This window comes from Myotis lucifugus, unplaced genomic scaffold (assembly GCF_000147115.1).
Source record: "Myotis lucifugus unplaced genomic scaffold, Myoluc2.0 scaffold_0, whole genome shotgun sequence".
In the NCBI taxonomy this organism is placed as follows: Eukaryota; Metazoa; Chordata; class Mammalia; order Chiroptera; family Vespertilionidae; genus Myotis; species Myotis lucifugus.
The window spans coordinates 38,926,226-38,953,562 of record NW_005871048.1 but is presented as its reverse complement, the minus strand read 5'-3'; the positions used below and the strand labels follow the sequence as shown (position 1 = coordinate 38,953,562).

Sequence of the window (27,337 nt, the reverse complement as noted above, 5' to 3'; positions counted from 1 at the left end):
AATCAGCATGGCTGATCTGGGAAAGAAGCCTGTTGCAGTCTAGAGTCATTCATCCTAAAACTGGCTTCTCATCCTCACTGACAGTCTCAGAAAGTCCTTTCTCAGAGGGCTATATGAGCTCTATATAACTCAGCAAACTGAATCTTAGTCCACAGACAGCACCAATATGGGTGTGACCTTTGCCAGGCAATTTCAGTTAGACAGACCATGTAGTCCAAGAGCTCTGTTTGTAATTCTAAGCAATGCCCAAGTGTTTTCATAATTACACACCTGTGTGGGCATTGGGTTCTTGTGATGCCCAGTAGCCATTAATCCATCTAATGCTGACCCCACTCTAATTTGCTTCTGAAGAATCATCCCTTTCCCTTCACCTGACCATGTGCTTCTAGTGGAATTTATTTAGATCTAAGCCAACCAGTGAATAGGCATTGACTTAAGGATGAAAACATGACCCATTCAGAGTGAAGTGAGATGCAAGAGATCTTTGTTGGATCTTCTGGGAAAGAGTTCCATATTCTTCCCCTCTGAACTTGAATCTGGAAGCATGTAGCTCTGGGATAATGAGAGGAGAGACTGTTAGGATGGAGCTGAGAAACGGAAAGCAGAGAAACTGGTGCTAGTCATGCTGTTTGAACCCTGGCTTAAGCTGAAGACCTCTTCCTGGATTTTCATATACATGAGTCCATAAAATTCCTTTTTTCAGAGGAAGAGGGTTAAGTGAATTTAATTTGGGTTTTAAACTGTCACAACACAAAGAATTTTAACTTTTTTTACACATGGGCCATATCTAAAACATAATAATTCCCTTATAGCAGCCTTGTTTTGTAGACTTTCTGAAACAAGGCATCCCATAAAGGTTGGGGGTGAGGGGAATACTTCTTTCAAAAAACCCCACAGCTTTAAATATTACTTAAATTAAATTCCTTAAGGTTAGCTTAGCTTCATCAGATGAAGAATAGGTCTTTTGCACAAAAAAACCTCTTTCCAGAGTGGCCTTTCCCCAAAAGCCACAGACCTAAATAAAGGGACTAGTGTGAGAGGGCCAGGAGCACCTGATGACCTTCACCTTATCTGTGACAAGAAGTCATCACCATGGTGTTCACACAGAGATCGCAAACACTGAAGTTTTGCTTCCATTCTGGCCCTGACAGTCACAGTAAGGGTAGGAAGTCGAAAAAAGGAATAAAGCAGCATAATTCAAATATTGCATATAAAATGTTTAAATTGAGTATTTTTTAATAGGAGAGGATTTTATTTGGGGTACATTAGTAATTGTCACCATTCCATGGAAAGATCCTAGAAAACCTAAGCTGTTGTGATCTGCAGAAATAGGAACTGACAGGTGAAACACTGTGATACCAGGAACATGCACACACGTATAGACTGAAGCAGCCTGACAATACCTGCTGTTTATTTCTTCCAGTCCTCACTTTGGGGAGGATTAAGTGGAGCAGTGCTTGGATTCCTAGTTCTGCTTAAGGACCAGGTTCGCCTGCCTCTAGAGCCTGAAGGAAGCTCTATCACTGAAAGAATTCTTGTGAATGAGAAATGAGAATCCTGAGAAATGGTAATTAAATCCCTTCATTGGTCAAGTAATTATCATCTTCTTTGCAATGATAACCATGATCATCTACTTGCAGATTTGCGACAAAGGATTTTTCCATCGGGAGATGTGAAGACAACCAATCTATCACACTGAAGTGCAGAAGTTCTTCCCACGTTCATTTTCACTTGAGGTAGATTCCCTAGGCAAAATGCCTCTGAGATCTGCAAACAAAATTTCTGAACAGTCGCATATTCAGCAGCCCAACAACTAGGAAAATAGCTACTGATGTGGACATTGGTTCTTTTTCTTGTCCCTCATCTCCAACAAGAACTGCAGAGCTAAGAAACCATTCTACTCCCTCTATTCATAGCAGCACAATTTACAATAGCTAAAATCTGGAAACAGCCCAAGTGCCCATCAGTGGGTGAGTGGATAAAAAAGCTATGGTACATTTATACCATGGAATACTATGCAGCAGTAAAGAAGAAGGATCTCTTGCCCTTTGAGACAGCATGGAGGGACGTGGACAGTATTATGCTAAATGAAATAAGCCAGTCAGAAAAAGACAAGTATCATATGATCTCACTCATATGTGGAATCTAAAGAACAAAATAAACTGATGAACAAAACAGATCTAGAAACATGGAGACATAGAACATACTGCCCAATCTCAGAGGGAAGGGCGGTGGGGGTGGGGGGCCATGGGTAGGAAGAGATTAACCGAAAAATGTATATGCATAACTCATGGACACAGACAATAGGGTGGTAAAGGCCTGGGGGTGGGGGCAGGTGCAGGGTGGAGGGGTTCAATGGGGAAAAGAGGGGGACATCTGTAATACTTCAATAAAGATAAGTTTAAAAAATAAATTAATTAAAACAAACATAAAACCAGTATGAAAAACATGATGAAAATAATGAAAAAGAATTAAGAGTTGTAAATAGGAGCTGAAATAAACACTCTGCTGTTATCAAACACCCATCTTCCTCAGGTGTTTACGGTTTAAGAAGTTCTTAACCACATAAAACAGAAGCATCTGTGGATGTCTGTGCTCTATTACTTATACTTTTACAGAGAAATGAAGCACAATAACAGCACCGAAATGATGAAAACTCTTTAAAGTCACTTATTTACAACAGATTATCAGTAAGTCAAGGACCATTTTATGTTTTTAAGTGCCCCTGATGGAAAAATTCTTTGTCACAAAGCTAGAAGTAGATGTTCATGGTTATCATTGCAAAAAGAGTCTATTTTTTCCTGAAAAAGCATGTTCTATTTTCAAATGAACAAATGATATTAAGCCCCCATGAAAGAGTTAGCACTTTTCTAACTTGCCATGTCTTTGGATTTTTGTAAGGTACCACAAAAATAAGTACAAAAGAATCCTAAATCAAGAAGGTTCAAACAAAACTCTAACAGCAGCCTACAGAATGTCAGCAGGGACCTGCCTGTAGATTCATAGTCCCAGATCAAGGTAGTAAGAAGTGGGTTCTGGCACTTCCACCGTTCTCAAATTAGCATTAATATTTTAAAAATTATCTAAAGGAAAGATAGTTCAGAATTTAGTAACAAGAAACTGTTTACATTGCCAGCAACAGAAACAGCAGTTGAGAAACCATTTTTTTATTTCATGCTCACTTAGCAGGGAATTGTGGTCCCTCTGAGGAAGGAGATGCACGGCTGGGGGTGGAAATGCATGCCTATTGTTAGGATGCACTACCCATGGCCTATCCTGTTTGGACATGTTTTCTGAAATATATTGTTATAATTTTTTCCCATAGCTTGAAGCAAACGCCCTGCACCTGCAGAAGATAAGATACACTCCCCAGCTGACTCAGGCGCTCCCCTTTGCCTGAGTTGTGCTATCTTCCAAGGACATCCTGTTGTTCAGGCAGCTACCGAGCTGGCTGGTGCAACCCTGACCCAGTCCATATATAAGAGAACATAAACACTCCCTCGGTGCTGATGATGGGGAATATAAGACATTTTGGGAGGGCTAGCAATCTGAATCTGTGCCAGTAACCTAATGTACATTCTTGATAGCCTACATTAAGTCACTGTCCCTCTCTTCACAATCTGGTCTAGCAAGACCTGTTTTCCTAATTACTCACAATTTACAAAGGGGCCATAAACAAAGAATGTAACAGCTTAGCTCCAGGGGAGGTCACTGACACCACCCAGACCAGGCATTTAGATACAGTCAAACTTCCCCATCTACTCACTGAGGACGGGCTGTGGAAGCCCACCACAAAAGCCTGGTAGTTGGGAAACAGATAGAAAACAAACAAACCGAAGGGTATAAGGGAAAAGCTTCCTCCATATTCACTCACTCAGGATTTGGAGAACTGACCCCCCGAGTCACTATTCTAGTACATCTGAAAATAAATGGGTTTATCCTGGATCTCCGAGTACTCCCAGTGTATTTTTCGGTCGCTTGGTAAATTCTGTAACACTGACACTGACAAAATAGTCTCAGCCCGCTGTGAGAGAATATAATAAAATTTCTTAAACTCTCACGCCTCTTGGCCTGGCTCCTGTTGGCATGTACCTATCACATATCACTAGAAAATCTGAAGAACAGATAACCTTTGTGTATAAAGAAGACCTACAGTTCTGCTTTGAGATTAGAATCTACGAGAAGAGTTTACTTGGCTTTCCTTCAAGAGTGTGTGTGTGTGAGAGAGAGAGAGAGAGAGAGAGAGAGAGAGAGAGAGAGAGAGAGAGAAGTGCCTGTGAGCACTAGAGCAGGTGTACTTTTAAATCAAAATAAAGGACTGAATGTATCAAGTTTTCCAATTATTATCTGCATAAGAAGTCAGATACTACTAGTCATTCAAAGTAATAGGTTTAGAGTAATAGGTCAGGCTGACTGCATAAGAATCACTTTTTAAAATTCAGGTTCCTGGACCCTACGCCAGGAACCTGAATTAGATAGATCTGCAGTCAGGGTCAGGAATCAAAACCATAAATTACTACACAAACTCCTTTTCATTTCTTAAGGCTTTTAATTTCACCACAATTGCTGTTTTACCAAATCTGTTTCTCCCAAATGATAAAAAGCACGTTTGAAGCTGTCTTCAGAAAATAAGGGGAAATGCATCCTATTCTGGAGCCAGTTTGGGAGACAAAGGAGACAAAGGAGGACCTCAGAAGTTAGGGTGGATTAGGTATCAGGAGAGGAAAGTACTTTGAATTATTGGGGTTTGTTGTAAGGAAGGGAACATCCCTAGAGCGCCCTGGTTAGGGGCGTGGTGATAGTAATCCCTGTTTGGTTCTTGACTGGTTATCTCAGTATTATTATCTTCTGATTTGTACCTCTTCTCAGTCTACATCAGTGATGGCGAACCTTTTGAGCTCGGCGTGTCAGCATTTTGAAAAACCCTAACTTAACTCTGGTGCTGTGTCACATATAGAAACTTTTTTATATTTGCAACCATAGTAAAACAAAGACTTATATATTTAAATGCCATTTAACAAAGAAAAATCAACCAAAAAAATGAGTTCGCGTGTCACCTCTGACACGCGTGTCGTAGGTTCACCATCACTGGTCTACATTGTCCCCAACTAGTCTGGGGCAAGGACAAGGAGAAAAAAGAGGGAATACTACAGCAGAGAAGGGTAACTTAACATTAGTTAACTTTTTCAAAAATGTGTGCTGCCACTTTAAGATCATTTCAAAATCTGCAGCTAATTGGTGAAGACTACATTCTTTTCAGTTTTCTCAGGCTAAGGTTTATTTCATCAGATAAATCGTATTTGTTTACACTAATAAGCAAAGATTTATTTTAGTATATTTTTAGAAAATATGAAAAACTAACCAAATAATGACATTAAAAAATCTACCCAAAGTAAAGAGAAAGAAATTGTGAGCAGAGGGTATCATTTCCTTAATTATCCTAGAATCATCTGTGGTTAACAATGAAGTGCTATAAACAAACAGAAAACAGCAAGTGTTGGTGAGGGTATGGAGAAATTGGGAGCCTTGTACATTGCAGTTGGGAATGTAAAATGGTTCCGCTGCTGTAGAAAACAGTGTGGCTGTTCCACAAAAAGATATAGCATGGCTCAGTAGCTAGAGTGTCGGCCCGCCCCTGTCAGGGGCATGTGCCTGGGTTGCAGGTTCTATCCCCACCCCAATCCAGGTGTGTGCAGGAGGCAACCAATTGATATGTCTCTCACGTTGATGTTTCTCTTTCTCTCTCCTCTCCCTCTCTTTCTCTCTCTCTCTCCTCCCCCTACCCCTCCTTCTCTCTCTAAGATACATTCAGAATAGGCAAATCCCCATAGATAGAAAGCAGACCGGTAGACCCCAGGGATGGGGGACTGGAGAATGGGGAGTAACTGCTGCATGGTATGGGGTTTCTTTTTGGGGTGATGAAAGTGTTGGAACTACACAGAGGTGGTGACTGTACAACATTGTGTATGTACTAAATGCACTGTGTATGACTTGTTCATTTAAAAATGGTCATTTGAATGTTATGTGAATTTCACCCGAAAGAAAAAGACGACAAAAATAAAAAAAAGGAATGCTTTCCCAGTAGGTTTGTGTGTGTTGTTCCCATAACTAAGAAATGGGTGTGGGTCTGCACATACCTGGAAGACAAGGTTGATGTTGCTGAGGTACCAAGTTTGGTTCTGGAGGTATGGGTACTTCTTCAGAAACACACTTTAAAAGCTCCTTCCCCAGATATGTTACCTGCATATAATTAAGCACAGAATTTAAAAACTATATAATAAAAGGCTAATATGCAAATAGACCGAACGGTGGAACAACTGGAACCAAAACAACTGAACAACCGGTCACTATGATGTGTGCTGACCACCAGGGGGCACACATGGCGGAACATGGCGGGCGTTACCCGAGGCAGGATGGTGGAGCAGGTGAGCAGGGGAGCCAGACCAAGGTGGGGCGCCGGCTGCTGTCATTGGGGCAAGCCTCTGGTGGTTACTGAACATTGTTTGCTCCCATGTGCCACGGTCCTGCCCGGCACTCACACCTACTGCCGGTGCTGGCCCTGCTCACACCTGCAGCTGGCACCAGAGTTGCCACTTGCACCCGCTGCCGGTGCCGGTCCCAATCACTTAGTGCCATCAGTGGGTGCAAGCGACGGCTGATGGCCCTGATCGCCCCTGAGGCCTTCTCCACCTCCCCCTGCTCCTGAGGGGTGGTCGGGGCAGCAGCCTCTGCTTGAACCCACTGACGGCCCTGGCCCCATTTGCACCCACTGCTGGCACTGGCCCCAATCACTCCACGCCATTGGCGGGTTCGAGCAGGGCCGGCGCCGTTAGCACATGGGAACAGTGGCGTCAGGAGGGCAGACAGGGGACAAGGGGCCGTGGCAGGAGGGGCCGGGCAGGGGCGTGGAGGATGGGCTGAGACCTGCCCCTGTGCCTGCGGCACCTCACGGCCCACAGTTCCTTTCAACGTGCATGAATTCATGCACTGGGCCCTTAGTACATTTTATAAGGAGCAAATTGTAACTTTGGTAAAGTATTGACTGTTATATATTATGAATCGGTAAACTGCAGCCCACAACCAAATTCAAGCTGCCACCTTATTTATGTAAATAAAGTTTTATTAGAGCACAGTGACACCATTTGTTCACTTAACATCCATGGTTGCTTTTGTGCTACAACAGGATCAAGTAGTTGCAACAGAAACTATATGCTCATGAAGGATAAAACATTTATTATCTGGTCCTTCACAGAAAATATTTGTTGACCCCTGTTGTATATGATTATTTCTCTTATTCATTCACTTATTTAACAACCATTTATTTGGCACTTGATACTTTAAAACTTTTTAAAAAATTATGTTGCATTAATAAAGTTTAGCCACAAAAGTAATGGTACTTTTCAAGAAATCAGATACTTAACTGATTAGATTAACAACATGTGGGTCTATACATCCAAGTTTGTTTGTTTGTGAACTCAGCTATTGTTTATCACTCTGAAAGGTTAGAGCTTAGAAATATCTACAATGAATGGGCTGAGCTGGGGCAAACTGGCAAACACCTACCAGAAATATTCTGGGCCTGTCTTTGGGTCTTCCACTCTTAGTTCTAGGATAGTCTGATAATATACCCCAGAAGCTAGGTTCACTGCAGCTAAACTTACATCATCTTAACTTGAACACCACTTCCTCCAAGATGCCTTCCTAATAAACCTTTAACTCAAGTAATGACCCTCCTCTAGGCTCCCATACCTTCTGTGCTCATATTTCTGTCAAGGCACCTATCACATTTAAATGAAATTATGGGTTAATGTATCTGTCTGCATTAAACTATAAGCTCCTTGAAGACAGAGTCTGTGTCATACTCTACTTCACATTGTTCCTGGCAAAACTGGGGGGAGGAGGGGACTCTGAAGTCCTAGATCTTAAGCAAGATTCTTAAATTCTAAGTCTGTTTGTACATTTATAAAATAAGCATCTTTGGCTTATTAAATTGTTGTGAGGATTACAAGAGATAACATATGAAAATCATTTGGCATACTGTCTACCACATCGTCAATAAATGCTTGTTACTGAACAGAGTGAGGAGGACCTAGGGAATCTGGCAGGGTTAGGCACCCTTTGGGCTCAGTCCCATGACCAAAAGAAGCCTGGTAATGGAAATGAAACAGACCTGGCTATTCAGTGTGCTAACCCCTCCTCACTTGCATTGGAGAAGGGCAAGGCACCAAATGCCATCTGTCAGTTCTCCAAACAACCAAAATTAGAAACAATGGATTTTGTTCATATTATGCCCTGACAATATACAATACACCTTATACACTCATCAATGTGGAGGCTCAGTATGTTTTCACCTATATCTCAGATTTAAAGTACATTTTTATCATTGGTGCTAGGTAATCTATATATATAAAAGGCTAATATGCTAAGTGTCCCTCCAACTGTCTGACCAATCGCTCCTGCTCCTGACTCACCGAGAAACAAGTCGGTCAGGAAGCTGAGCCACAGCCATGGCTTTTAAAGGTACAAGAAAGACACCCGTGGAACCATGGAACCAGAGGTGGCAATTCACCGAATTATAATTACTCTAGCCAGCCACAATGTAAAACGGTTGGAGAAGCTGTATGCTGACTTGACCAGAGGTGCAAAAAAAAAAAAAAAGAATCTCAAAGTGAAAGGACCAGTTCAGATGCCTACCAAAACCCAGAGAATCACTACAAAAAACCCCCAGTGGGGAGGGTTCTAAAACTTGGGATCAGTTTCAGACAAGGATCTACAGTGACTTCATTGACCTGCACAGCTCTTCTGAGATTGTTAAACAGATTCCTTCCATCGTACTGAGCCAGGAGTTGGAGGCTGCAGTCACCATTGCGGATGCTTAAATCAACTGTTTAAATAAATTGACTATCAGTTGTTAACAGCAACAACAAATTCACTGAGTTTAAAATCTATTTTCCACAAGATAGAGTGATTTGTTGAACAAGGATAGTAATAAATAGATCTCTAAATGAGCAGGCACTAGGTCACTTCTGGAATCTGTCCATCTCACATTAGTACCTGTGCTCCAGTTGGCTAAAGCCACCTCATCCTAATGTCACAGTGCAACACACTGCTCATGTGTTTGTAGTGATGCTGGTGTAAACAAATCTACTGTCCTGTCAGCAGTGTAAAAGTACAGCACATACAATTATGTACAGTACATACTATTTAATAATGATAATAAATGACTATGCTACTGGTTTGTGTATTTACTGTACTATCTTATATAATAAAAGCCTAATATGCTAAGTGTCCAGTTGGCCATTCAACCAAAGCACAATATGCTAATGATATGCTAAGGCTGCTCAACTGCTCGCTATGACGTGCACTGACCACCATGGGGAAGACAGTCGACCGGTCGACCAGTCGCTATGATGTGAACTGACCACCATGGGGCAGACAGTGGACTGGTCGACCAGTTCCTATGATGTGCACTGACCACCAGAGGGGGAGATGCTCTGACTGGTAAGTTAGCTTGCTGCTGGGGTCCAGCCAATTGGGACTGAGTGAGACAGGCCGGACACGCCCTGGAGCCCTCCTGCCATCCCTCCCCAGCTGGCCAACCCCCCTCCCCCGGTCCCCAAGTGTGCACCAGTGGGGTCCCTCGGCCTGGCCTGTACCCTCTTGCAATCCGGGCTGAGGGACACCCCCTCCCCCCTGTCCCCAAGTGCATGAATTTTGTGTACCAGGCTTCTAGTAGAAAAATAATAAAGTACATCTGTCTATGACAAACTAATTCCTGGACTAATCTCATTAGATGCAAATCTAGCTCATATGCCTGCCCTGACAGAGGCTGGGTTCATAGGGTCTTGGGCTACATAACCTCCAGCAATCTCAGCAACTTTACCATCCAAAGCCCATTTTGATGAAGGGTACCTGATGGGATGCAACCTTCCCCCAGATGAGGACAGATAAGAGAGTTGTAGCTCAGGGTAAGGTATATTCTGTAAGTTGTTGTGTTCTTACTTTTCTAAAAGGTAGAGCTAAAAGGGTGCTTCACCCTGAGGCCACAGGTAGAGCAGAGATCCATTATTCCTCAGAAACCAGTCTATGCTGATACCCTAATATCATATTTAGGAAAGAAGTGGGGTGTGGGAAGTGTGCATGTAGGTGTTTGGGGTGGTTGGACAATTCAGGCAGCCACTATTCTGAAAATGTAGTGAATGAGCCAAGTGAAATGATCAATTAACTTTATTTTGGTTAGGTCTCTGAAAATAAAGTATGGTATCAACTGTCATTAATTGCAGTAACAAATGTTTCTCTATACCTTATGTATTAACATGCATCAATAAAAGAATATAAAACATAACCTGCCTTTGAATATTAAAGAAGTGTTCAAGAATTTGTTTCCCTGCTGGGACTGCATTTTATTTGAAAGTACCAGCCCATTTTTCACAGATCTTCAGGAAAAACAGTTATTAGTATTGACTACTGAGAATCTGTTCATGGATGATCAAATTAAGTTTTAAGAAGCATTTTAAGTTTTAAGAAGCAAGTCTTAACAACTTTCACTACTCCAAGAGGATGAAAGAGAAAAGAAAAATTATTTTCCATCTTAGGGGGAGTAAAAAGGCAAAGTTCATTTCTTTAAGTTCGTTGCAAGATAAAAACACATTTGGGCTAAGAATATTAAAATATTTCTAAGGAATTCAAAAGACAAGACAGAAAAGAGTATCAAAGTGTAATTGTAGTAACTGCTTTGGAAGAGCTGATCCTGGGGAAACGATGACAGGTATCTTCCTCACCTACTCACCATCCTGAAGCCTCTCTTTCCACTTCCCCCAGATACCCTATGCAGTTAGAGGCAAGAGAAGAGCAGCAGGCCTTTCACATTATTTATGTCTTTAGGATTCACACCTCAGATATTTGTATTTTAATCCTCACTGGAGGATATGTTTATTTAGAGCAGTAGTTCTCAACCTTCCTAATGCCACGACCCTTTAATACAGTTCCTCATGTTGTGGTGACCCCCAACCATAAAATTATTTTCGTTGCTACTGCATAACTGTAATTTTGCTACTGCTATGAATCGTAATGTAAATATCTGATATGCAGGATTTATTTTCATTGTTACAAATTGAACATAATTAAAGCATAGTGATTAATCACAAAAACAATATGTAATTATATATGTGTTTTCCGATGGTCTTAGGCGACCCCTGTGAAAGGGTCGTTCAACTCCCAAAGGGGTCGCGACCCACAGGTTGAGAACCACTGATTTAGAGAGAGGAAGGGAGAGAGGAAGAGAGCAAAATATCCATTGGTTGTGTGCTGTATGTGCCCAGACTGGGGATCGAACCTGCAATCTAGGTATGTGCCCTGACTGGGAATCAAACCCTAGACCTTTTGGTGTATATGACAATGCTTCAACCAACGGAGCCACACCCACCAGGGCTAGATATCTGTATTTTAAAGGGGCCCACATCTCTAACCATCTCCTCCTGAGTAGAAGCTGGACTCACAGGAGGTTTAAGTTATGACACATTGGGAGTGTAATTAATGGACTGAATGAGGCTGTCTGTCCAGATAAACAATCTCCATCACTTTCTGTATTCCTACCCCAACTTCTCCATATCTTGATATTCCTAATCATAGGGTGTGAGAAATTTTTTTAGAAAGTGTGTAGGGTGAGGGGGAAACCATAGAGAAAAGTCAATGCTATATCCAAAGGAGTACATTTATGAGGGTAGAATTCAGACAGGGAAGCGTCACGATGGGAAGTGTGTTTGCAAAAGAGATCTGTCAGTGCTCCTTGAGTCACTGCCCAAACAGCAGCTTACTTTTTATCTGCATAAGTCGTGTCCAGGGCTTGAACTGTCATTGCCATTCCTATGATGTTCATACTGCACCTGTATCACAGAAAGGCATTTTCCCTGTGGAAGTGGGCCATTTTTGCTGCACAAGAATATGTCTTTGCAGAAATTCATAAAGGCAGCTGAATGATTCTGAATTCAGGGCAAGCTGTTTCCAGGAAAAGGAAGTGGGCGTCCCTTGTGTGTGATATTGTTGTAAATGTAGAAAACAGTGCATAGGGAATCAGATCAGGTTCTAGTCCAGTTCTGGCACTTACTGGCCTTGAGGCTAATCAAGTCACTAACCACAAGCAATACTGTTTCACATCCACGAATAAAGATAATAGGTGATCTTCTGACTTCTTAGGAGTTTTGTGAAAGAATATACATAAAAGTGTTTTACACACAGTGCTACGCAAGTCCTAGCATCTCCATGTTGGAAAAATCTTTAGAGACCATTGGCATTATTTATTTTATACATAAGAAAACAGGTTCAGAAAGGTTAAATGATTTGACCTGATCAGTGATTCTCACTCCAGGCTGCACATTAGCATCGCCTGGAAACCTTTTAAAAAATATTACCACTTGGCCTTTAACTCAGACTATTAGGTCAGAAGCTAAGGGCCTGGAGTCCACTAGGCACTGGTAGATTTAAAAGCTCCCCAAGTGATTCTAATGTGTAGGCAGGATTGAAAACTGTTGCCCACATCATATAACTTATCAAGGGTGGTATCAGGAACAAGCATGGTCTCCTGTCTCCCACAGAGAGAGAGATCACTCTGCCATATCAGGATGATAGCTAACAGCCAGGAGACTGTCAGTGACAGCAAGTCGTGATGCCCAATGGGAGTAAGCAGGATTCCCGCAGCTGCTTGGGTAGGAAGTATGAGTCATCTCTTGGTCTTGTGGCTCTGTCATTCTGTCTGATGCAGGACAAGACCTAGTTTTATGGCATTTCTTGCCTGACAACCAACCATTCCTGGTCCCATAGCCTCACCAACATTCTTAAGACTAGTCAGTTAAAATGTTCATATTTACCAATGTAACAAAAGTTCCCTTCATCAAGAAGTGACTGTGAATTCAGGAGTTACTTCAAGACAAGAGGAGGTAGAGGCAATTTCTGTGGTACATTTTAAAAGAGGCTTTTAAAATAAACTATTTAAATAAAGCAACTCACTGGAGTAGAGTTTCTTAGTCTAGAGCAGTGGTCGGCAAACTGCGGCCCCTTGAGTGTGGCTCTTCCACAAAATACCACGCGAGGGCGCGCACGTACAGTGTGATTGAAACTTCATGGCCCATGCGCAGAAGTTGGTATTTTGTGGAAGAGCCACACTCAAGGGGCCAAAGAGCCGCATGTGGCTTGCGAGCCGCAGTTTGCTGACCACTGGCCTAGAGTATTTACTAGAAGTATATGCATGGCCTATAGAAATTTTAAAAACTGTTCCTGTTTTTAGAACAATTTTTAAAAAATATAATCCTGTTCAGATAATCTGTATGAGTATCTTATATCCAAGATTTGCACTAATATTGATGTCCACATTTGCATTTGGCTTCACTATCACATAGATGTTAAACAATACAACCCTAATTTACATGGCTAATAAGAAAAGATCAGAAGCAATGTGATATGTAAGTGAAGTACAGAGTGAGGGCTAAATGATGTCACAGTTAGTTATTCAAAAGCGAGAATGCAATAGTTCTAGTAGAGAAAAAGAGTAGGAGTCTTGAGTCATCAGTAGGCACACTGTAACAGAGGTATGTCAAGCTCAAAAGAACCTAAACTATAGCAATCAGTACCATATTTATACTGAGCATAGACTCAGTTTCAGCAAAATAATATAATCTATCATAAGTTTAAGAAATGTAAAAAAAGGAATTTCCATGGGTTAAGTATTAATTACTAATATGCAAATATGATTTATGAATCCATGGAAAGGATTGGGCAGGGTGAATTGAAAGCAGATGGCCAGTTGACTCCAGGGGTTGAAAGTTAAAAAAAAAAAAGGACAGAGAAAATATAATACAGAGACAATTTAAAATGCACTGATATAAGGAATTGAAAGAGTTCTGGAAGCACCTGCCACAAAGGTCTAGGAGACCAGAATGCTGTAGTTAGGGACACAGACCAAGAGCAGGGATTATGAGAAAGGGTGAGCAGGGCTTGGACAAAAAAAGAGGAAACTATGCCTCTTATTAGTGCTGGACTGAGGCTTACTGTAATAGTGAGTGGAGGCTGAAGACATCTGCAGTTCTGTGAAACAGTAATGGTGGATGTCCAATTTTCACACTTTCCTGGGTAAATCATTGCAAGACTGTCCCTTAAGTGGTGCCATAGACATCTGGAGGTGGCTGGTCATTGGACCTCAAGGGTGTCAGTCATTAATAGTCTTCAAATTGGTGGTCAGACTGGGCTTGTAAGTCAGAAGACAGAACTGAGGGGGAGGCTACTAAGTCTGGGAAGTATGAATGAAAAGAAATATTTCTTTTGGGGGGAGCTAGCAATTCATAGATAAAACTATGTTCAAACAAAAATGAACCATAACTTCTGTGGGTCTTAAGGCCCTTGCTGGTTCCTTCTGTCTTTAGGAGAAGATTCTGTCAGAATGCTGATAACATATTAATAAATTATTAAAGTCAACAGTGGTTCCAAATTTTCTACATGGAGTCACAAGGACCTGAAATCACTTGGGGTCAAGAAAATTGGGGCATTCAAATTTCTGAGACGAAGTAAGGAGCAAGGAAGGAAGCCCTTGCCCCCAGGGAATGCTGGCAAATAGAAGTTGTGGGAGAAAGCATGTAGCATATTGCAGAAGGGACACCTGGGGACAAAAATGAGCTTGGAGAACTTGCATTTTTCTTTAAAAGAAAAATAAGTAGTTTTATCATTTTTTTTAAATGTATCTTTCCGCCCTAACCGGTTTGGCTCAGTGGATAGAGCGTCGGCCTGTGGACTGAAAGGTCCCAGGTTCGATTCCGGTCAAGGGCATGTACCTTGGTTGCGGGCACATCCCCAGTAGGAGGTGTACAGGAGGCAGCTGATCGATGTTTCTCTCTCATCGATGTTTCTAACTCTCTATCCCTCTCCCTTCCTCTCTGTAAAAAATCAATAAAATATATTTAAAAAATGTATCTTTCCATTTGAGCATGAAGTGAAAGATGACCCACCTTACTCCAAGCATAATTCCAGGTCACATGACGGTCACCTCCTAGAAGATCCTTGAGCCAGGTGACTGGATTTTGATAAATCTGACCATTTTCTACCTTAATTTTACCACTCAATAAAACACTGGCTTTGTGGGTAGTCTCCTGAAGAAAAAAAAATGTTAATATTAAAAAATAGATGAAATATGTGAACTTGTTTCTGGCCATGAAGTAACAGGGACCAGATTTACCCTAGCACCTGACGCAACCAAAAAACAAAATATATGAAAACAATGGTTTAAAAATCCTTAAAACTTAATAAAAAAACAAGAAAACAATAAAAGGGAACAAAAGATTTGAACAGACATTTCACAAAAGAATAAATATGAAGGCAAATAGCACATGAAAAGATACTCACCATAATTAATCATTAAGAAATGTAAATTAAAACCACAACACATATACTATAGTACATATACATATTTACACTATATGTTAGCATGGCTAAAGTTAAAAGACAGATCATACTAAGTGTTGGCTAAGGAACTATAACTCTCATTGATAGCTGGTGGGAATGTAAAATGTTACAAATTTTGGCAATTTCTTAAAAAGTTAAATATACATTTACCATATATAATTTTGCCACTCCACTCTCAAGTACTTACCCAAGAAATAATGAAAGTCTGTGTCAGACCAAAACTGTATATCAATGTTCATAGTAGCCTTTTTTGTAACAACCAACAATTGGAAACAATCTAAATGTCTACCACAGATGAATTAATAAACTATAGTATCCTATATAATAATCCTATATAATAATAGAGGAATATGCAAATTATCCGGGACGCCCTCGCATCATGATCGTTCAGCAGGGTGGGCAGGGCTGTGGGGCTGTGGGGCTGTGGGGCTACGGGGCGGGACTCCGGGTCTCTCGTGATTTCGTCCCACCCAGGCAGATTCCCCTGCGGCCCCGCAGCCAAATCCCGACGCAGACCTGGGGTTTACTAAACTTCACTGGAGCTTCTCCCCACACCCCCACCCCCTGACCAGGGCCCGCCGGCAGCCTCCTGACAGGCGGGTGGCCCGGGAGAGCCAAGTGGGGTGGGGCGGCAGGGAGCCACGGAGGGGTGGGGCGGCTGGAGCCAAGTTCCCGGGGGTCTGAGGAGAGCACCTGACAGAAGCCCAGACTGCAAAGAAGAAAGAGGAAGCGGCCACGGGGAGCTCTTCCAATCCCCCCTGCACGGATACCCTACCCCAGCCCCTGCACCCCCAGGGGGAACAGGGAGGCTGACTGGACAGGGAGAAGACCCAGCCTCGGGGGTAGCCGCAGCCCACACCTCCGACTCCCAATCTCTTCCCCTGCCACCCCTACCAGGGGTGCCCACAACAATGGCGACGACCCGTCAGCACCCCTGAAACACCCGGGACCCGCAGCCCGCCACTGCTGGGCCCCCTCCGCTGGGACCGGGCATGCTCTCCTCCCTACAACTCCAGACCCAGGTGGAGGCAGGCCCCAGTGGCCCCCCAGGGTCAGACCCATTCCCCCTGATAGCAGCGGCTCCGTCTCTGCAGCAGAAGCGCACTGAACCTCACCAGGCGCTTCGGTTAAACCCGCCCTCCTAACCCACCTGGCTCTGCCCTGGCCTGGCCCCCACCCCACTCCAGGAGATTGGAGCCCTGCCCTGAGCACCTACAGCTGTGAAACGGCCACATACAATTTAAAGAATGGCACCAAGTGGGGAGGTTTGACAGTTGCTCCCCCTTTGGCCTCGCCGCCCCCTTAGTGTCCCCTTACCGCCCTCCCAGCCAGCATCTCCAGGGACGACCACCACTACAGGGCTGCTGGCCAGAGCCTGCCCGAGGCCTGAGGAACCCTCTGCAAAGCTTTGATAGCTACAGTCCCAGGAAACAATCACGCCCTCCTCCCCTAATCAGCACCTGCTACCTGCGAGGGTACCCGTGAGCTTAAAAATAACAATCCTTTCCCATTTAGACATCACTTACTTGATGAAACATTTCTAGGTTTATTAGCTCAGAACCTCCTCATGACAACCCAGTGAGGTAGGCAGAGAAGAGATTACAATTCCATGGTATATGCATATGTATTCAGAAATGAAGCTCAGAGAGGAAAAGTGTCAAGCCCAGTGGTTCCCAAGGTGCAGCACACACCCCACAGGGGGGCAATTTGATTTTTAAGTGGGGGCAATTTGAGAATAAGTTAACAGTGAATTTTCTGCATTTCTTATGGTTCTAGGGGGCCTCATCTACAGCATATCCTACATAATAAAAGGCTAATATGCAAATGACCGAATGGTGGAATGACTGGTCACTATGATGCACACTGACCACCAGGGGGCAGACACTCAATGCAGGAGCTGCCCCCTGGTTGTCAGTGTGCTCCCACAGGGGGAGTGCCGTTCAGCCAGAAGCTGGGCTCATGGCTGGCAAGCACAGCGGCAGTGGTGGGAGCCTCTCGAGCCTCTCCCGCCTCCGTGGCAATCTAAGGACATCTGACTGATGGCTTAGTGGGCCTAAGCTGTCAGTCGGACATGTCCTCAGGGCTCCCAGACTGCGAGAGGGTGCAGGCCAGGCTGAGGGCCCCCCCCCGCCCCAGTGCACGAATTTCGTGCACCGGCCCTCTAGTATACATATAATGAACTAATACTCAGCAATAAAAATAAACAAACTACTGATACATGCTACAATAAGGATGAATTTCAAATAATTATGCTCAGAGAAAGAAGCCAGACAAAAATAAATACATATGGTATAATTCCACTTATATAGAATTTTTGGATATGCAAACTAATGTATATGAACAGAAAGCATACCAATAATTGTCTAGACATTGGCATGGGAAGGGAGCAGATGAAGGAGGTGTACAAAAGGACACAAAGAAGCTTTGGGGGTTGATGTATATTGTTTGTGGTCATGGCTACATAGGTGTAAACATATGTCAAAACTGTCAAACTGTATACTTTAAATATGTGTATTGTATTGTATGTCAATTACATCTTAATAAAACTGTTAATATGAAAAGTTGTATTAAAATTTAATTATAGCTAATCCAGAGAATTAACCACAACTGTCAAAATATGAGTTAATGAAACTAATTTACTAAATAAAATGTAATTTGCTCTGGCTAATCTGAGGTAGGTACTACTTAGCAATAAACTGGTTGACAGGCAAGCAAATAGGAACATTAAGGAATCTGAGATCAAACTACTAATTTGGTCTTTAAATTATAGTTTGAAGCTTTAAATGTTTGTGTGTTTTTTTGCTCCTAATTTATAAGTAAAGCTTGCTAACTAGGAAAATCCCAATTACCCAGAGATGGAAAGGGTTGAAAACATAGGTCATTCAGATTAAATTCCAGTTAGCCTGGATTGATATCTGTTGGATGGTCATAAGAAAGCAAGCATTCCTGGACTCTGCAATCTTTGCCACTCTGAATTCCTCTTTCAAAAAGTGAAAGTGGGGAGGGAGGAGAGGAAGCCTCTTTTGTCAGCATTTCTAGCAGAACCTTTTTTCCTTTCCTGTACTTTTATGCATATGTGATATTGTTTTCAGTGGGTCACATTTATGCAAACTCCAAGTCACTTTTTTTTGTAAAAACAAACTCAGCCCTGGCTAATTTTCTCAGTGGTTAGAGCGCCCGCCCTCTGACCAAAGGGTCGCAGATTTGATTCCCAGTCAAGGGCACGTACCTCAGTTACAGGTTCAATATCCAGCCCCAGTCAGGGAGTGCAGGAGGCAACCAATCGATGTCTGTCTGTCTGTCTGTCTGTCTCTCTCTCTCTCTCTCCCCCTTCCTCCCTCCTTTCCACTCTCTCTCTCTAAAATCAAACAAACAAACAATGGAAAAAATATCTTGGGCTAAGGATTAAAAAAACACACACACAGAAAAACAACAAAGTTTCTATGGAAGATGAATTTATACTTATCTCTTATCAGGGGAAGCTTCAGCAGTACACTGGTAGTTTCCAAAATTTTGGAATCAAAGCCAGCTCCAGCTTACTATTTTTATGTTGCTCTTAAATCCTTCCTGGTGCAATATAATTTCGGTCTGAGAGCCCACAGATACTTGTGACTAAAATGTATAGGGAAATTCTAGAAGCACGATTTCAATTGCTAAGAATACAATGGTTGTGGTCCCTCCATTCAAGAAGCCCAGCCAAACCCCATTTCACTAGTTGGAGGTAAATGCCTACACTATGCAACAGCAAAGTTTATTCACTTTTAAAATTTAGATCATTTTAGAGAAAAAAAAGATACCTGTGTTTTGAATTCCAAAATGTTATTTCCTGGATTAATTCTTCCTAGTGCTATCAGATCCTTTATCTGCATGCGCTTCTTTTTAGGAGCTTTGCTGTAGTTGAAAGGCTTTTTTGCGGTATGCTGAGGGCCAGACCCAGAGGAGGAGGTGCTCTGACTGTCATTTGCATATGGAAGAGCAAAAGCTGAATTTTTAAGATATGATTTCATCTGATGCCCCATATCACTGCCTAAGTCATCAATATCTGGATGTGTCAGGGTTTTTGATGCCCCCCTAGGTGGTTGCTGGGAAGCTGTTCTCTTGTTTCCTCTTTTTGGATCATAATTGGAAAGAGTCTGACCACAAATACCAGTGGATGAATGGGCATTTGGGACAAGTACACTTGTGGTTTCTGATGTATTTAATGGGCCAGTTAGTGCTAAAGGACTATAGGATTCATGACCTTTGGTTGTATGTGCTGTAAGATCATTTTCTTTTTGTAAATACTCTGCTTGAGCAATAAAAGCAACAGGTTGGGATGGTAATTTAATCTTCTTAGTGCCATCTGAAGGTCTGGATTTTGAAAACTCATCCAAGGAATAGTCACTGACATTTCGTCTAGAATTCAGCTTAATTTCAGAAAATTCTTCCCCTCTCACTGTCTCTAAATTTAGACAAGTGTTGATATTTTGGCTGTCGTTCCATGTTTCCAGAGACAACTGTGATTCCTGTATGCTTTCACAAACAGAGCTGGCAGGAGAAAATGAACCCGCCTGGGGCTGCACTGAATTTTCCAGGCTGGTAAGCTCTTGGCTGTCCTTTTCACAAGAGATCTCTGAGCTGGATGGCAGTTTCCTCAAACTAAGACCAGACACAGATGTAACATTCTTATAGTTTTGAATTTTCTGGCTTATTTTTTTCTGTTTTTTTGCCACAACTAAAAGGCTCTTCTGTCTCATGGCCAAGTTAGCCAGTTGTTCTCTCAGGACACCATGCTTAAATGATTCTATGGAAACCCTATAGTAAGAAACAGAAGAAACAAAAATACAAACAAAGTAAAAAGCTTTTTAAAAAGCAGTCATTTGCACTTTAAAGATACTTTCTTTCGATTTAAATTTGACCACCACAAAGTACACAAGGTTCTGTCTTTGTAAATGCATTTTCTTTGAGAGGAACTGACTCTTAAGGTAAGTGAGTCTGCCTTTCTAAGGAGGTGGCAGTGTGGTTATCCACATTTATACCCACGTTTATAGTCAGATCATTATTTAGCAGTTATGAGTCAACCCTAACAGAGAAACAAAACTTGGGTAGTCTATCCAGATATCTACTAGTCTTCTACTTGGAAGCTAGCAATTGGTGGCCGAGGAGGAACACCATTCTTTACGTTTCAAGTTTGGTTACCTGTTTACAGTGGAAAAGTGTATAAAGAAGTAAAATTTGGAAGTTTCACTCAAGTTCCCTTAATTTTAGAAGAGTGAGATTGTTTTGTGAATAATTATGCCTGAGCTAATCTGAGAAATTCAGTTCAACAAGTAATTACTGTAATTGTACTGAGCATTTTCAAGTCCAGAGGGACTACTCAGACAAGCATTAACCCATATGCCTCCCCAAACCCAATCTCTCAGGGATGGAGGACGAAGTGGGAGAAAATGGCTTGCCCACACCTCCGTTTTTTGGTTATATTCCACAGTTACCACCTTCTGGACATCCTGTGACACCTTGTTTCCAGTCGTTCTCAACCTTTTTGTTCTCAGGACTATTTTATACTCCTAAAAATTATTGAGAAACCCAAAGAGCTTTTGTTTATATGGGTTATATCTATCAATATTCACTGTTTGGAAAATAAAACTGAAAAAATTTAAAAACACAAGAATACCCAAGCACACATTCCATTAGCTATTAGAGTGATGATGTCATCACACACTATGTGGCCTAAATAAAATTATACACTCATGAGAGAATGAGAGCAAAAAAGGGTAAATAACATTTTAGTATTCTTAAAAAATAGTTCTGACTTCATAGACCCCTTGAAATAGTGTCAGGGATCCTTAGGAACCACCCATTAAGAGCAGCTGTTCTAAGGAAAGCAGTAAAATAGATATCTGTTTTTTCTGTCACAGTTTAGAGTTGTTGCTGCTAAACTCCAAGTATACTGGGTATTAAAGTAGATGTAAGTGTAAGAAACAGAAAGAATAAATCAGATTAACAAACAACTGATAGCATAAAATGCAAGAAAATAAAGAAAAAAGAATTTATTTAACAATATCACATTTTAAACTACGTGAAACAGAGGCTTCGGACAAAATGGCAGCATAGGTAAATGCGGTACTCAAATCTTTCCACAATCATATAAAAAATACAATTAGCCCTGGCCGGTTTGGCTCAGTGGATAGAGCGTTGGCCTGCAGACTGAAGGGTCCCAGGTTCGATTCTGGCCAAGGGCATATGCCCGGGTTGCGGGCTCTATCCCCAGTGAGGGGCGTGTAGGAGGTGGCCGAACAATGATTCTCTCTCATCATTGATGTTTCTATGTCTCTCTCCCTTTCCCTTCCTCTCTGAAATCAATAAAAATATATATTTTAAAAAAATAATAAAATAAAATAAAAAATACAACTAATCTTTAGAACAACCATCATTCAGAACTGCCTGAAATTTAGCTGAAAGGAAGTTCCACAACTAGGGAATTAAAGAAGCCCCATAGAGACCGGTAGGAGGGGTGGAGGCGTGGAACAGGCTGGTGTGGTAGTTTTTAATTGGGAGGGATATCTTGGCTACAGAGATCCCCCCCTGAGGAGTGAGGGATGCCAGCCCCATATCAGACCTCTAGCCCAGGGTTCCAGAGCTGAGAAAAGAAGTCTCTATAACTTTGGGTTGTAAAAACCAGCGATGATTATGACTGAGTGACATGGAGGCTGCTGGAGTCCTGGGAAGTTCCTCTTAAAGGGCCCACATATTAACTTATTTGGACTTATTCCCTCTGAGCTATCTCATTGGGGCAGCAGCTTGAAAGGAACCAGGGACATACAGGGAGTAACTAAATTGTCTGGCATCAGTGCAAGAGCTGGGGGAGAAGCTTTCTCCCAGATAAAAGTGCTGGCAGAGGCCACTGTTCCTTTGCTGAGCCCTTCCCCAACAGAGCCGACAGAGGGGTGCCAAGTCTGAGTCTCCATCAATTTGGATCACATTTTTCACTCCATTCTGGTGATTCCCTGTGACCCTGCCCTACCCAACTTGGGGGCTTATCCAAGCCATTTCCAGTGGCTTTTCCATACAACTGTCCTCTCTTGCCTCAGAGGACAGGCTTTCCTAAAATCTCTCAAACAAGCAGCAACTGGCCTCAGTGTACCTCATATCTCTTGCTAAGTAGCCCCAGGCCTGGCACTAGCTGCAGCCTGCCTTGGCTCAGAGCTTGGCCTCTCCTGGGTACCTCCAAACCCCAAGTAGCAGCCATCTGCAGATAACTCTGTAGCTCATGCCAGGTGGGCCCAGGCAAGGTACCAGAACCTCCCTGGAGGCCCCAGAGTCAGTGCACTCAGTGGACAGCTTCAGACCATACTGAACTACACCGCTATCACCTCCATGAGTGATACACTCAAGGAAGCTCTCCCTTCCTCTCTGTAAAAAATCAATAAAATATATTTAAAAAAAAAAAAAAGAAATACTCAAAACAATGAAAAGCAAGGACCTACAACCAAGATTACTCTACCCAGCAAGGTTATCATTTAGAATTAAAGGTCAGATAAAGAGCTTCCCAGACAAGAAAAGTCAAAGGAGTTCACTGCCACCAAACCAGTATTACATGAAATGTTAAAGGGTCTTCTTTAAGAAGAAGAAGAACAAAAAAGATAAAAAATATGACCAACATAATGGCAATAAATACATATCTATCAACAATTGAATCAAAAAATAAAAATAAATGAACAAGCAGAACAGAAACAGACTCATAGATACAGAGAACATTTTGATGGTTGCCAGATGGGAAGGGGATTGATGAGATGGATGAAAAAGATGAAGGGATTTAGAAGTATAAATTAGTAGTTATAGTATATTCATGGGGATGTAAAGTACAGCACAGGGAATATAGTCAATAACATTCTAATAACTATATATAGTATCAGATGGGTATGAGATTTTTCAGGAAAATTACATAGTAAGTTTTATAATGTCTAATCACTGATGTGTACACCTGAAACTAATCTAATACTGTATGTCAACTGTAATTGAAAAATAAAAAATGATTAAAAGTAAAAATAAATTAAAAAATAAAACTATGTGAAACAAAGAGTTCAGGCACAAAATAAAAGTGCTCTTTAGTTTGTAAGATTTTAAGTCTTACAGCAATTTTAATAAGGATTTACACTTGAAACCCTAACTGATCAGGAATTTCCAAAATTCTAAGTATCTTGTAAATCAGAGGATGTAAGAAAAATTGAAGCTAGCCTTCTCCAAAGTCCCCTAGAAAATGCCAGGTGGGCCCAGGCAAGGCACCGGAACCTCCCTGAAGGCCCCAGAGTCATTGCACTCAGTGGATAGCTTCCTTTATTCAATTCCCCATCTGTAGGTCTTATAAGCTCATTGGCTTTATAGAAAGGAATTTATGATACTTATTCACTAAATAGTAAAGAAAAATGGGGATAAAGATAGATTTATAATAAAAATAAAAACTGATTTTAAAATAAGTTCAGAAAAAAATCTGAATATGCAATGGATGCCAAAGGATTGTAAGACAAGAATATAAAGGAAAAGAAATATTACATGTGAATAAAGAATAGGGTCAAAAATATATCTGCATATTCATTGCAGCATTATTCACAACAGTTAAGACATGGAAACAACTTAAGTGTCCATCAATGAATAAAGAAAATGTAACACACATACAGTGGAATATTATTTAGCCACAAAAAGAAGGAAATCCTGCCATTTGTGATAACATGGATGGACTTTGAGGGCATTATGCTAAGTGAAAGTCAAACAAAAAAACAAATACCCTATGATCTCACCTATATATGATATATATAGATATATAGATATATAGATATATAGATATATAGATATTCCGAGAACAAGAGGTGGGGGGCAGGAGGTGGCTGATATAAGTGAAGGTGGTCAGAAAGTACAAACATCCAGTTATAAAATAAGTAAGTCATGGGGATGTAATGCACAGCATGGTAGTTACAGTTAATAATACTGTATTGTATATTTGAAAGTTCCTAAGAGAACAGATCTTAAAAATTCTCATCACAAGAAAAAAAAATAGATAATGCCCAAACAAGAAAATATCTACACTAATAAAAGACAAAGATGCTAATTGACTGTACCTTCACTACACCCACCAGCCAATCAGAAGAGTACGCAAATTAACCCAACAAAGATGGCGGTTAATTTGCATACATAGGTGCCCAGCGAAGACTGAAGACAGTGTAGAACAGGGGTGGGCAAACTTTTTGACTCGAGGGCCACAATGGGTTCTTAAACTGGACCAGAGGGCCGGAACAAAAGCATGGATGGAGTGTTTGTGTGAACTAATATAAATTCAAAGTAAACATCATTACATAAAAGGATACAGTCTTTTTTTTTTTTAGTTTTATTCATTTCAAATGGGCCGGATCCGGCCCGCAGGCCGTCGTTTGCCCACGGCTGGTGTAGAAGGAAGCCAAGCACTGCAGAAGGGAGCCAAGAGGTGGAGAAGGGAACGGATCGGAGGTAGCAGAGATAGGAGCAGAGCTGAGGTAGCGGACACGAGAGGGAGCGAAGTGGTGGAGAAGGGAGGGAGCCGAGGCGGTGGACACGGGAGGAAGCGAGGCAGTGGAAAAGGAACGGAGCGAGGCAGCGGAGAAGGGAGGAAGCGAGGCAGTGGAGAAGGAAGGAAGCGAGGCAGTGGAGAAGAAAGGGAGCGAAGCGGTGGAGACGGGAGGGAGCCGAGGGCAGGGCTTCACTCCCTTCTCTGCTTCACTATGGTCTCAGGAAGCCCTATTCTTGCAGGAATCTTCCTGCAACAGGCCTCTAGTCCTATATAATAAAAGCCTAATATGCTAAGTGTCCAGTCATCTGGTCGTCTGTTCAACCAATCAAAGCATTATATGCTAATGATATGTTAAGGCCACTCAACTGCTCTCTATGACATGCACTGACCACAAGGGGGCAGACAGTCAACCGGTCGACCAGTTGCTATGTCATGCACTGACCACCAGGGGGCACTCTGACCAGTAGGTTAGCTTGCTGCTGGGGTCCAGCAGATCAGGACTGAGCGAGATGGGCAGGACACGCCCTGGAACTCTCCCACAGTCCCTCTTTGGCTGGCCAACCTCCCATGTCCCTCCCCGGCCCTGATCGTGCACGGGTGGGGTCCCTTGGCCTGGCCTGCGCCCTCTTGCAATCCAGGACCCCTCAGGGGATGTCAGAGAGCTGGTTTTGGCCCGATCCCGCAGGCCAGGCTGAGAGACCCCACTGGTGCACAAATTCATGCACCGGGCCTCTAGTATAACATCTTTCTCAACCAAGGATGAGAAGCCCTAGCCGGTTCCGCTAAATGTATAGAGCGTCGGCTTGTGGACTGAAGGGTCCCGGGTTCAATTCTGGTCAAGGGCAAGTACCTCGGTTGCAGGCCCCAGGCCTGGTAAGGGCTCATGCACTGGTAAGGGCATGTGCAGGAGGCAACCAATCAATGTGTTTCTTTCACATGGGTATTTCTCTGTCTTTCCCTCTTTCTTATACTATTTCTAAAAATCAATGGAAAAATATCCTCAGGTGAAGATTTAAAAAAAAAAAAGGATGAAAAGAGGTATATAACCCATATAATCAGAATAAAACTCCTTAAGAACCCTGAGAACTTAGAAGTACATAAAACAAATAAATATACATAATTAAACTGCTTAGGGGAACAACATCTGTAATAGCAAAAAAAAAAAAAAAGTTTAATGTAAAAAAAATTGAGTTTACTAAGGGAAACAATTTATTTTGGGGATTCATGACCAGAAAGGCTTTCATAAAATTCTTGGCTGTAGACAAGTTTTCTACAACTTTTGGTTTCCTGAATATTTCTAGTAATGAAGAAAAATATCTTTCTGGGAAGTACAATTCCCTGTGGAGGTAATAGATTAGATAAAGTTATTTTTTGGTCCTAAGCAACAGTCTTAAGAATTTGTATCCTAAGAAATTCTAGGCCTAACTATTATAGCTAAAAATGTATAAATTCTAATAACTCTAACACACTCCTATTTTTTCCACTCACCTGTATTTTTTAGCCAGATCATCCCTTTCTGCCTTCTGTTTGGCAAGCACATTATCCATAATCTCTTTTATCTCTAACATCTTTTCAGTGTATTGTTCTAGAAACACAGTAATAAAGTAAAAAGTCAGTTAACTGAGAGATAGCAAATGTTGAATTTGGTCACATAGGACTCAGCCTTGCTGTTAATTTTTAAAAGTTATTATTTCCTTACCCTTTTCCCCAATATCAGTGGTCCAGATATATAAATCAAGCCTTAATGACTTACATCACCATATGGAAGTACCCTAACATCTATAGGTAAGAACACTGTACCAAGAAAGAGCCAGCCAGCTTGAGTTCTAATCCTGCTACCCTATTGACTAATCTGAAACGGGGCAAGTCACATGACCTCTATGGTCAGCTTCCTTATCTGTGAAATGAGGGGGGTAAAGGAAGATAAAATAGGAAGGTAAGTATTTTGCCTATTAAAATATTTACTTTTTAAATGCAAAATAAAATACATTATCGTTGTAAAAAATAATTTCAAACAATATGAATGTTTACCCAGAGGAAAAGTAAGAGTATCCCACTCACCCCCCTGCTTCACCTCTATTTTACTTTATAAAAGAGACTGCTGTAAATGCTTTGTAGTAGTGTATATATTTGTGTGTACATATCCTATCTAATAAAAGACAAAAAGGGTAATTGACTGTACCTTCGCTACACTTCGCATTGGCTAATCAGGGTCATATGCAAATTAACCGCCAATAAAGATGGCGGGTAATTTGCATACATAGGCTCCAAGCGGTGGAGCCAAGCCAAACGGCCCCGAAGCTGGCCGAGCAGCGAGCCTCACGGCCCCGGGATCCAGCGGAGCTGCGAGGCCTCACGCTCCCAGGATCA

At 41.9% G+C, this 27,337-nt stretch overlaps 1 protein-coding gene and 1 pseudogene across 1 annotated transcript in view; one reads left to right on the top strand and one right to left on the bottom strand.

The window, feature by feature from the left end:
• Positions 1-227: 227 nt before the first annotated feature.
• ANKRD31 (ankyrin repeat domain 31) overlaps positions 228-27,337 on the bottom strand; it is a 123,640-nt gene continuing 96,530 nt past the window's right edge. Inside the window, exons 21-25 of the mRNA XM_014453789.2 lie at positions 26,456-26,552; positions 19,245-20,241; positions 14,994-15,134; positions 6,138-6,240; positions 228-552 (exon numbers count right to left, since the gene is read on the bottom strand). Of these exons, the coding sequence (XP_014309275.2) occupies positions 434-552; positions 6,138-6,240; positions 14,994-15,134; positions 19,245-20,241; positions 26,456-26,552 (1,457 nt within the window). The 3' untranslated portion in view covers positions 228-433. The remainder of the gene's footprint in view (positions 553-6,137; positions 6,241-14,993; positions 15,135-19,244; positions 20,242-26,455; positions 26,553-27,337) is intronic.
• Positions 8,508-8,879, top strand: LOC102436807 (annotated as a pseudogene).